Genomic DNA, 12355 nt, shown 5'->3' on the forward strand with positions numbered 1-12355 from the left:
TTTTGTATGTTCATTGAGCCAATCTCATTATTATATAGACCTACTTCACATTATATTACCCAGTCTTTTCATATTCTGAAAAGCTAATTTGAAAAAGTACAGGAAAATGTTTACTTAAATATTAAAGTAAATTTTACAAGTAACCAAAATCCTAAATAACAGCAATAATTTCTCAATTTTAAAAGCAGTCCTCTCTAAACTGATCTTTCTACAAAATACTTAAAGGTCATGCAATTGGTGAGGTTTTAGTGGAGTTTGGATTAACATTAAATCACTGTCCAATTTTATTTTTAGTAGGAAAAAATTTTAAATTAAGATAAGACCTTTTCGTCTGTTACCTCGTTTACCTGTGGGGGGGAAAGAAATCATGCTCAAAAAACACATTCACACATTTGCTTCAGCTAGATAATAAACAAAGTTAAATATATATTTCAAGTCAACTCTCATTACAACAGATTTCAAGGAAGGATACAAAACAAAAAGTTATCTCAGTATCAAATTGAAGCAGGCATCTTCCAGGAGTCTGAAAACTTATTTTTATTAATATAAAATACAAGCAGCAGCACATTTTACTAACTGACTTAAAACAAGTATTGTGTCTTCATTAAGTTTACTCTAATATTATTTACGTTGACTAATGTATCTTTTCCACAAATCAATATAGGGTACACGTAATTCTTCAGTCTTTACATAAGGTAACACATTGGTAAAAGGAGCTAGCCAAATAGGAATATTTCAGAAAGTTAAACTAGATTACACAGGCAGAAAAATCTTAAAAGTAGTTAACATATGGCAGACTGAAATTTGTGAAGTTGACAAGATCTAGACATTTCTTTATAAAGCGTTTTTTTTTTTTTTTTTTAGAAATTCTAATAAAGCAAAGAGTGTAAATGTTCAGTTCTCAAACACGCTCATCTTTGTATAAATATACACCTAAAATAAGATTTAATGGTTAGGCTCCCAAATGAAAAGTAATATTCTTCCTCTTTTCACCCAGGACTTTTAAAGGATTTGCATTAAGAAGATAATCAATGTACATAAACACTAACAAGAATAATAGTGAGCAAAATATAACGCTAAACTATGAAACAAATTCTCAATTCACATGAATCATGGAAGCAGCCAAGAACGTCACAAAATATAAAGCTTGCATGAAACCTGTAGAAAGAAATAATGAGCACCAATTATTGTGATATTTCAATTGTAACTATTTCAACCGGGATTTAAATAATCCTCCTAATCAAGTCACAGTTAAAACTAGTTTAATTGTGATTGTAAATTAAAATGATTTGCTTCATGGTAAGCATTTCAGATTTTTAATCTTCCAATCTTTTCCTTTAAAAAAAAATACATGCTAGTAATTCCTACATTTCTTAAATAAAACTGCCTAATTTAAGTGAAAACAGCTTTGTGAGATAGGCTCAAACAAGCTGTGAGCTTTCCAAAGTCATATATTTAATGACTCCTCTTAGTAAGTGCTTCTACTCTATGCCATCAGTATATGCATTAACAAATTTTCAAATACTTACCATAGAAATGTCCAAATCCCATGCTGATTGCAATCACCAGAGCAAGTATAACACATTTATTGAGACCACTACTGAATTGGCGTTTACACAACTCTTTAGGGGGTTCAGTTTCTTGTTCAGTGAGTATTCGTTCTTCTGATTCTGAACTAGAAATAGTCTTCTTCCTAGCACGGCGTCGTCTACAGGCAGGACTGGGCTGATGAGTGGTTTCATCACTACTTGATTCGTCATCACTAGGCTGAGATGAAAATACTATTTTAAAAAGAAAAATGTAGATAAATATTAAAAATTTTAGAAAACTTTCCCAGTGAATGTGATTTAGAATAATCAATGCCATCCCTACATGCCTTTTTTACAGAAGACAGCCAAAACACAAACAAAAACTCAAGCTTTCAAGTTTGTAAACATAATGCCAAAACATAAACAGATTTCAACTGTGATACATAAGAATCTGTTAACTATATTCTGTGCCTTTGAAGGTCTGTTTTTTCTAAACCTCTCTTGTAGTTTATATCATTAGAACAATCATTCTCATAGTCTATTAAATTTATTTGCTATTAGGGCCATAAACAAATAGTATTTCTAGAAAGGAAAAAAAAAACACACCTGTATCTCTTCATTGTTTCGAACAGAGGTAATTTAAACTCAACTAATTAAGGAGCACAGGGACGTATACAAGTTCCTGTGACTTACAAAATACAGTAACTACCAAAAGTTTCTTGGGTGTATTTGGACTCTAGTTTCCCTTCCATTCTATGAGCCCACAATCAAGGTTCAAAGCACTACAGTTTAACACAGGTTTCCAGAAGTCAGATGAGTCCTTCCCTTCAACTGCCACTCTTACTAGAAGGTTATTAATTTTACCCTCTAGTAAATATGTCAGCATGAGGAAGTGACACAACAGCTATCTTCGATATTAAGGACTAGTCTGGTGCTGCTCCTTTATGAAAAGAATAGTAAACAACAAATTGAAAAAAAAAATTTTCACAAGAAATCTCAAGTCCTGGAAACATATCCACTGGAAAAAATCACCTTCAGTTTTTTCAAATGTATAATCTGTTAATACTGTTCCATATGTCAATAAACTACGTTGACACAGAAGATTAGATGACTCAGTAATAATTTCCACAGGCCAGTTAGAAGGAAAAAAAGCACTAAAAGGACAAAATGTGAACTTGAATTTGATACACAGAGCTCCAAAACAAACATTCATGCTTCAAAAAAGCAAAACAGTTCTTCAGAAAACAGGATACCCATGCCACAGGAAAGCTGGTGACTTAGGTTAGGCAACACTTTTTAAAGAAGGATCATGGAGGACTCAGTGAACTTTCACAGTGATAACAGACACAGAGACAGAAGGCACTACTGAATGAATGAATGTTCCTAATATTGAGTGACACAGATGCCACTGAGAGATCTTTTGGTCATGACCCTTATGCCCATCATGTTTATCTGGTTATTCTTGATCATTAGTTTTTCCAAGATGCCGTCGCCTCAGCTGTGAGGTTACATTTCTTGGACAAAGAGAAAGAAAGGAAGACTTAAACAGAGCATTACATAATACAGAGGCATTCATGATCATAGCTGGAGTATTTAAGTCAGACTTTCTAACAGTATTAAGATGGGTAAATGTAAAAACAAACCATTTGTCAAAATCTCTTAAATAAACTTGCAGTTCTACATTAACATATTGTCTTCATTATATATTCTAAGTAAACAAACCAGCCTAACCTGTATTAGTAAATCCACATCCTTATCTAATGCTTCCATCTTTTTAACCCATACATGATAGCTGAAATATTTTTATTTTTAAATGTCTTTTAAAGCTTAATTTGGCCCACAGTCCAAGATGCAAGCAATGCAAAGGCATGCAATAAGCTTAGCCAGCTTTATCACAAGATCAATTTTGAACACCTGTTTAGAGTATCATAGCTGACAAGAGATCTTTAAAGCACTAAGTAAATAGTAATTGTGACTAGGCACACTCAGCTCTAGAGAAGCTGGTAGATTTAGTCACACAACCTTGGAAAGTGAGTTGGCTAGGAACGTGGTGTTTCAGCTGATCATCCCATCCCCTTATCCATTCAGGAATCTTCCACATCTTCTCCCACCATCTTTCTTTTGTGAATAAACAGGAAAAAAGATGTATAAAGCTTTATTATAAAGAATAAAAAGGAAAACTAGAATTGAAAATACTTATTTTAATGATCACTTAACATTGTTATCTGTGCTCCATCAAAATCTAACAATCATGCCTTTTTCAAAAACATATGCAATACAAACTTTTCTACAACTACCAACTTTGCTTTCTTCAGGGAGGAGAGGTTCATATGAAGGGAGTGGGGAGTATTCTTAAATCAACAAAAGATTACTGTCACAATAATCTAATTGAGAAGAAGAAAAATTTGAAATTAAAATCCTATAGAGATGGAGAAGAAAGGGCTAGGAACAAACAAAATAAGCAAGCAATGGGTAGCAAGAAATTAACAAACCAAGAAAAATGTGGGGTAAAGGAAAGAAAAAACCTCTGGGCAACTGATTTTATATATACTTTTTTTCAACATAGTCCAACGTAATTTTTTATTATTTTTTCACATTTTCTTTATTGAAATAATTAATTCCTTTTGGAGGGATAGCAATGGACAAAAATATACCTAATAAAATATTTCTATTAACTGAATCTGTAAAATTCCCAAGTCCAAATTCAGAAGGAGGTAAAAATCAGAATAACATGCTCAGAAGTATCCAAGTTTCTAAAAAATATTAACAGTATGTTTACTGTCAATTTCTTAAATGTCTGCTTGGACCTTTCTGCAATACTCCTGCTTCATTTCACTACCTTTTCTGGCCTACTGATATTCTCAAACCAGCACAGTCTTTAAAAAAAGAAGGAAAGGAAAAAGGAGTACTTGAATAGCACAAATCCTAGATTTAAAAAAATAAAGTTCAATGACCAAAAATGGGTTCTAAAATCAATTACATTAGCCCTCGTAAATAAACATATACTGTTCTGGCCAAGGCTGAAGATTCTTTGTGACCATTAAGAATGCCAGATGAGTATTTAAACACTGGAATAAAGTACTTTCAAGCTCTTGTTCATAGGCAAACTAACTACTAACTGAAAATAACTCATCATTAAATGAGATAATAAAATGTCCAGTAGAGATTTTTAGCTAGCTTAAACTTCAGTAAGAGAAATTCCATTGTCTGCTTCTGGCAAATGTAAATATTCAAGAATGATAAATTTTAGGGAAATGATCTGAAACAGATACTACACGTTCGTGTTTTTGCATCAAATTAGGAAATTCTTGGAATCACGAGCAGTGTTCTAAGGTGTCTCTCCCACAATTTACACTTAAGTTATAACTGTGGGTTAATTACAAGCTTGTTATATTTTCCAGTAACTTGTGTCTAAAAATATTTCTATCATGTTGAAAGATGTTATATATGTCCCTAAAACTGAGCCAAAGAACTCGAGACCGGAATTAGTTCAATAACTCACATTTTAACCTCCAATGGATTCTGTCTGAACAGAACGTGACTTACAACAGGCACATTTTCATAACTCAGTCTGAAATGAATGATCCAAAGTTCAGGGCTTTGGGATGCTGCTGTACGCCCAGTTCCTTGAAGCCTGTTTGGCACTTGGTAGCACTCAGTAAATGTTTGCTGAGTAACTAATAATTGAGTAAACCTGAAAGACTTCAATAAGTTTTCTTTCACTATTTCTATAATATAAAATTTATACCATTGTAGGTAAAAATCTTAACATTCTCCTGCCTTTAGGCATAATCTCCCACTCTCAAAGACCTCAAAAATATCACGTGTATTTTGTTTGAAATGTTTGAGACATTAACATACCTCCTTGAAGCTTTTTTTTTTTTTTTATCTTTTAATAAGACTTAATGATAGAGAGATGGTATTTATTGTCTTAACAAAGGACTATGCTCTAGGCCCTAGGGTACAAGAAAACAGTAACTATAACAGTAGATTTTACAAAAAATGTCTTCAGTTTTATTAAAATATAATCAAAACTTGAGATTTAGGGCTAGAAAACAAGCCACTATATAAAATGTGGTCACAGGACTCTTTAAGTCTCTTATCAGTGTATTCTTTGATAGTTCTTACCAGTTTCTGGCTGACAGAATGTATACTGGCTGCTAGAGGAAGAGCCCATGTTAAAGTCTTCTGGACTCTGTGCTTCTTTAACAATTATAGCTTCTTCTTGATTTCCAATTTCTTCTAACTTAGGTGGCTCAAGGGTAACAATATCAGAATCATCACTGACAGTTCCAAAATAGACATTGTCTTCAGGTGACTTTTCTTCCTCTCCCTAAAGAATCATAATTTCAGAGACAGTAAGTTCAACAATTATTTAAGGGCCTTATATTTTCTACACAGTTCAAAGTGTATAATGGTACTTAGGCAGTATGATAATTTGGGCTTAAAATAAAAGATAGGAATCCTGTCCATTAGGAAAAGATTACTCAATAGTAGCTTCATCTTTTAGTTTGAAAACACAATCAAACCCCTTGGTGACTCTCTCAGAATTACATCAAACTTCTGCCTACTCCTGGTGGACTGCAGAAGTTAAGCCCACCTTTACCACCCAATGACTACAGAATGGAGAGGATTTCTTTATAAGTTCCATGGGTTTACTTCAGTGAAACTGTAGTCAGGGAGCCCATAAAAGACTGATAAAATTTTCCTGGTTATGGATGTAATAAACTTCAACAGCTAAGACCTGTAAAAATCATCCAGCTACCTAGTTTTACCTAGAAGTCCAGTAAACACTAAAGGATAAGATTCAGTTTGCTCTTAGTTTTAAAAACTAACCTTCATTTTAGATATGAACCCCATTAGCTTAATTTCTCAATTTAATTCAAGAATGCAACCTATTGGCCGGCCCGGTGGCTCAGGCGGTTAGAGCGCCGTGCTCCTAACTCCGAAGGCTGCCGGTTCGATTCCCACATGGGCCAGTGGGCTCTCAACCACAAGGTTGCCAGTTCAATTCCTCGAGTCCCGCAAGGGATGGTGGGCTCTGCCCCCTGCAACTAAGATTGAACACGGCACCTTGAGCTGAGCTGCCTCCCAGATGGCTCAGTTGTTGGTTGGAGCGCGGGCTCTCAACCACAAGGTTGCCAGTTCAATTCCTTGACTCCCGCAAGGGATGGTGGGCTCTGCCCCCTGCAACTAAAATTGAACACAGCACCTTGAACTGAGCTGCCACTGAGCTCCCGGATGGCTCAGTTGGTTAGAGCGCATCCTCTCAACCACAAGGTTGCCGGTTCGACTCCCGCAAGGAATGGTGGGCTGTGCTCCCTGCAACTAGCAACGGCAACTGGACCTGGAGCTGAGCTGCGCCCTCCACAACTAAGACTGAAAGGACAACAACTTGAAGCTGAACAGCACCCTCCACAACTAAGATTGAAAGGACAACAAATTGAAAAAAAAAAAAAAGGTCATATGTTTAAAAAAAAAAAAAAAAGTGAATAAACTCAGGGGAAAAAAAAAAAAAAGAATGCAACCTATTTCCAAAGAAAATTATATTCGGAAAAAAAGAGAAAATTATGTTAGAGGTTAAATGAATAAGTCTTTAACATATTACCAAGAAATTACTTTTCTAAATTAAAAGGCATCTCAATCAGGAGTTAAAATAGAGGCTGACTTTAAAAACCTTAAAAATGACCAATCTATGGAATCTCAAAATTTTAAATGAAAATTGTTTATAATTCAAAAGAATGCATAACTATAAACGGAAGTTTTAATTAGTATTCTCTATGTTTATCATATTTCCACAGTTTATTCCATTTCCATTAAACACAAGTTTACCTCAAGTGCTGACTTCGTTTCCTCCAAAACTGGATAAGCAGTTTCTCCCACTAACATTGTGCCATTTTCGCTTCTCTCTGATATAAAGCAAAACTGAATTACACTTTATTACTTTGGCAGTCTACATATATAATAATCTGCGTACATAAAATGTATTCCTGATTTTTTTAAGTGGATTTAATCTAATGACACATATAATTACAACAGTCACTCTTCTGTGGCTAAAAATATCTCTGTATTTCAAATATAATTATTTCAATACTTGAAATTATTAGGGGATAATTTTAAACACTGAACTGAACTCATTTAAGATCTATAAAAATACAATCTCAACATAAACATAATCTCTACTTTACAATACCAAAAGCACTTAATCCAAGGTGTTTATAAAAAGCTGTCAGTGGGTGTTAATAGGTGTTAATATGGAAAATCGATTCTTGTATTTAATGGCACATTTCCTGCATTCTTAAAGTTTATTCAAACTAAAGGTACACTATTCTAATGACTGTCGATGCCTGGTAACACAAGAATCAAAACTATGGCTTCAAATTATAAATTCTTTACAATAAAAAATAGACTATAGAAAATAAGAACTTGAATACTGAAAAACAAGATGTCACTACAGCAGATATATTTTATAAAAAACTCCTCAAAAAAAAGGTATAAACAAAAGTTTATAATATTGTATTTTAATGCAAAAGGCTACAAAATATTAACTGAAGTTAAAAATATTAAAATATATAATAAACATATAAATGTAAACATAACAAAGAACATATACCAAATGTTTACAGAAATTATCTCAAACAAAAATAAATTATAGGTGGCTTAAAATTTTTTTTCTTCTATCATGAATGTGTCTTTTTCATACAATGTAACCCCTTCAAAAAAAAAGAAAAAAAACCTGACTGTTTTTGTGTTATATAGTCTCTAACAGAATATTAATTTGGAGATAAAATTCCTCAACAAAGTAGAGATGGGTCCAAGGACTCCTGAGGAAATATGGAAATTTTTAATATACATGAGTACATGCATTTCTTGGGAGAGACAATCCCTAGCTTTCAGGTTCTCAGAGATTTATGACCCACCAAAGATGACAAACACTATTCAAATGAGATTAGTAATCAAGATTAGTAATCACATAGGCCAAAACCAAGATTAACAGGTATGAACTATTATATTTCTAGCCTTGACACCTCTGCTTTACTCTCCTGAAGGGGAAATATTCTGTGTACATTTTTAGTAATTTTTTAAAAAGTTTAAGTAATTTAAGTATGAAGATAAATGTATGCATTAATTACTTGGGTGTCATATTTCTCTATATAATTAATATGGACATCAAATCCCACAGGAAGTGGGATTATACATAACATGCAATACAGTAATTAAATACCACTTACCACCTCTAACCAAAGTGTGATAACTGGAAAAGTTTAGTAAATCCCTTGTGATGATTTAATAATTTTGTACATCACTAGTCTTAATCAAGATTAATAATACTTAGCTATTGGTTACATGTGTAATATCAAAAGAGTTACCTGGAGGCCCAAATATGTACTAGAGCAGCAAATAAACCCCTGGGCAGGTTGATACCACTGGGCTCTATAGGCCTGACCCCTAATCCATACTAAAATTCTAGTCCTTCAGTAAACTGATAATCTATATTAGCCAGAAAAGCTGCTAACCTACAAAGAAGGCAAGATTCATACTGTCCCTCACACATCCTATTAAGTAAATTAAAAATAAACAAACAAATCAGACTTTTTAAACATCTTACCTCCTTGCTCTACCTGCAATACTTGTAACTCATCTTGCTCTAACGATGAATACTCTGGGGTGAGCTCACAGCTGTCACTGGCTGTACCATGTTCAGAATTCACCATCTCTATATCAGACCCCTAGGGAAAAGTGAAAATCGGTTATTTGTCAGCTGCTCAAGGCAGAATTTGACTGACAAGTAGATGCTTCCATTGTTAAAAGTCCCAAATGCTACCACATTCCAAAGAGAACAGTATCTAATCTGACTACCTTTTGTTCAATTTAGTCCATAAAGGCCTATGAAGGGAAATAGCAGAATGGAGCCACAGGTTTAGATTCAAAAAGAGGTAAGTCAGCCCAAAAGTCGAATGCTCTACTTAATTTTATAAACCCAAGCAATAAATTTGAATCCCAGAGAATAAATTTCTAAATTTAGCTATTTCTATTAATTTGCTTCTATTCAACATTTATGGAACTACTCTAGGCAGGGCACTTTGATATTATGGGGTATAAAAAAATTCAAATCCAAAATTCAAATTTACAGTATATTCAGAGAAAGTCACATGCAAATAACTACTTATTTACAGCAATGTATAACTAAAAAAACTAAGGGCAACGTTTAAAATGAACCCATTAGATTAAAAGAGTAAACTTTCCTTATAAAATTTTACATTATTCATTATTCTTCCAAGCTTGTACTCCTTACTTTGATGTCTGTCTTTTTTTAATAAAACAGTGAATTTTGAGGCATTTTTTTTTCCTTGTGCCTTAATTAGCAAAACAAGGTTAACTACTAAGTTGACTCTGCCTCTCCCCATGCTACTCCCTCACTTTTTCCTATAGTTTACTGATTCATGAAGTCAAAAGGTCTGAGCTCTCCTGATAACTCAGAAGACTCAGACCTTCAAAAGGTCTGAGTCTTTGGGGTTGCCTAAAGTGGCAGGAGAATGGTAGAAACACAGGCAAGGTTAGGGATGGATTGGGGCTTTCAGAGGAGACCAGTTCTGACCTGTATCAGAATGGGGGGAAAGGAAAAGGAAATACATGTGAGAGACACTAGCCAGAAAGAGTAGAACTTGGTAACTACTCTAGATATGGAGGGAAGAGGGATAAAATTACAGATATAATCGACTCTGTGATGAGATATCTCTAATACACAATGCCCTAATGACACACATGGCTAACTAAGTACCAGAGGGGTTTGCTGCCTTGCTTCACACTACCCTCACAAATAGGATTCCCACAGCTGCCTTGCTCCTAGTTCATTATCCTTGAAGGAGAAGTTGTTGCTATGGGAGTTGATCTAAGTTTTGTAGAAAACAGGTTAAAAATAGAAAAGTCACTCATTAAAAAAAAGAAACTACCTCAAAAAAAGAAAAAAGAAAGAAAGCAAGAAACTACCTCAAACTCAACTGATACAGCTGCTATTAAATTTTAAAACTTTCTTTTGGAAAAAGCAATCATTTTTTTTGTTGCTGTTAATGTTGTTTTCTAGATGTGACTAAACCAACTATCTATATCTTAAATTATCAAAATAATTGTAAAAAATACCATTTGAAATCTTTATTAATGAAGGAAAATAAGTGAGGCTTGAGAGATCCTAAAAACAAACAGGAAAAATATAGATAAATCCATTAAAACTTTGAATATACATGATTTTTATCTTATTCCTTCTAATTCATCAGTATTTTACAATTTGTCTATAATGGACATATATTACCAATGTGAGAAAATAAATTAATGTTTATTAGGTATTAATGTGTAACATCATACTTCTATAATAAAATTCATTTTGTGAGAATTCTAGCCATAGTACTTTTCCTGTCAAGTTCTACTAATACATATCATTAAGTGGAACTACAGGTTCTCCATGCTCCTTTCTGTTCTGTTTATCTATTTACCATATCTTGGCCAAATTACTTAACCTCTCTAAGCTTTAATTTTTTTTAACTATGAAATGGGAATGAAAACAGTCTATACCAGAGGATTGTTTAAAATTATATGAGAATGTAGATAGAGCTCAGGGCCTGACCAATAATAAACCCTCAGTAAATATTCACCTACTGCCTAAAAGCTGAGGAAAGCCATGTACAACAAATAATGTAGAAGATGCTGGCTCATGAAGAGATTTTAGTAATGAAGTGTAATGTGTGTGTGTGGGGGGGGTCCAAACCATAGACAATGGAACCTTACGCTTAAATGTAGAAAAAAATTGGCCTTCAAAGAACCCCGTTTGCATCACTGCTAACAATTGTATTACAAATGGCCTTATAAAAAGTATTAAATAGCATACCTCATGATTGATGACAGTCCAACCACAAGATGATTCACTGTCACTGGAGTTTTCAGACATTTTTCAGGTCTACAAATACAAAAACATATTGACAGATGGGACATATTTGTTAAAATCCTATAGGAAGCACTGTATGTGACCCAATAATGAAAAGTGCCTTACTATCTTCCCGGTGAAACTGATACAACCACCCATGGATTTACCATAGAGGAAATGATTGTATACCCATGTGAACAAATACAACCAAACTTTTAAGACAAGGAGATCCTCTTGAGCTGGAATAGTCGAGACAGACATATTGTTCGAATGATTCAGAATAACGCTGGGTCTGAAGAAAATGTAGGACTTGACCAGGCAGAACTTAAGGGAAAGGAAAACCCAATTTAACTGTGTGGGGAAGCCAAGAGTTCAGAAAATGGCAAACGGGGAACAGACAGCAAGAGTAAAAGCCTGTTTTCAATGAACAGTATGTAAGGTGTGAAAAGCATGGCTGAAGAAACCAAGCATGGGGAGTGGAAGAGCTCTCAGGTAAAGCAAAAGGTCTACTGTGTTGGCAACAGGAAGCAATTTAAATTTTCAAGCAGGGAAGAAAACATTATCAAACAATGTTTATGAAAATAACCGTGTCAGAAATACTTCAGTTGGATTAAAACAGAGGGGGAAAAAATACCAGAGGTTGGTTAGAAACTTGTGGTCACTGGCAATAACGTAGACTTAAGTCCTAAACTAGCATACATCTGTCACTCTACCTGATTTGTTCTCCCCTTTCTTTCTGAAACTCCTATTTAAATGTCAAAACCAAGCTCACTAAAGTGAATTGTATCTTACTGACTTTGTTCTATACATTTAAGTCTTATAAATACTTCTACTATTGCACATACATTGTGAACACGCTAGGTCCAAATTGATGATTGTTGTTCTAACAGAATTCTACTGCAGACAA

General features: G+C 34.0%; 1 protein-coding gene across 6 annotated transcripts in view; it reads right to left on the bottom strand.

The window, feature by feature from the left end:
• CCPG1 (cell cycle progression 1) overlaps window positions 1–12355 on the bottom strand; it is a 33982-nt gene that overhangs the window by 10308 nt on the left and 11319 nt on the right. For 3 of the 6 annotated variants that reach the window (XM_074327716.2, XM_019732271.3, XM_074327717.2), the window contains 6 exons: window positions 11413–11481; window positions 9139–9259; window positions 7362–7438; window positions 5658–5862; window positions 3552–3647; window positions 1530–1781 (listed from right to left, as the gene is read on the bottom strand). In XM_074327716.2, coding sequence (XP_074183817.1) covers window positions 1530–1781; window positions 3552–3647; window positions 5658–5862; window positions 7362–7438; window positions 9139–9259; window positions 11413–11472 — 811 coding nt within the window. In that variant the 5' untranslated portion in view covers window positions 11473–11481. Of the gene's footprint in view, window positions 1–1529; window positions 1782–3551; window positions 3648–5657; window positions 5863–7361; window positions 7455–9138; window positions 9260–11412; window positions 11482–12355 lie in introns of those variants that run through there. The other 3 variants (XM_019732275.3, XM_074327718.2, XM_088797217.1) reach the window with 2 other exon arrangements.

The sequence above is a fragment of the Rhinolophus sinicus genome, chromosome 3 (genome assembly GCF_057876585.1).
Source record: "Rhinolophus sinicus isolate RSI-liver-muscle chromosome 3, RSI-T2T, whole genome shotgun sequence".
Lineage (NCBI taxonomy): Eukaryota > Metazoa > Chordata > Mammalia > Chiroptera > Rhinolophidae > Rhinolophus > Rhinolophus sinicus.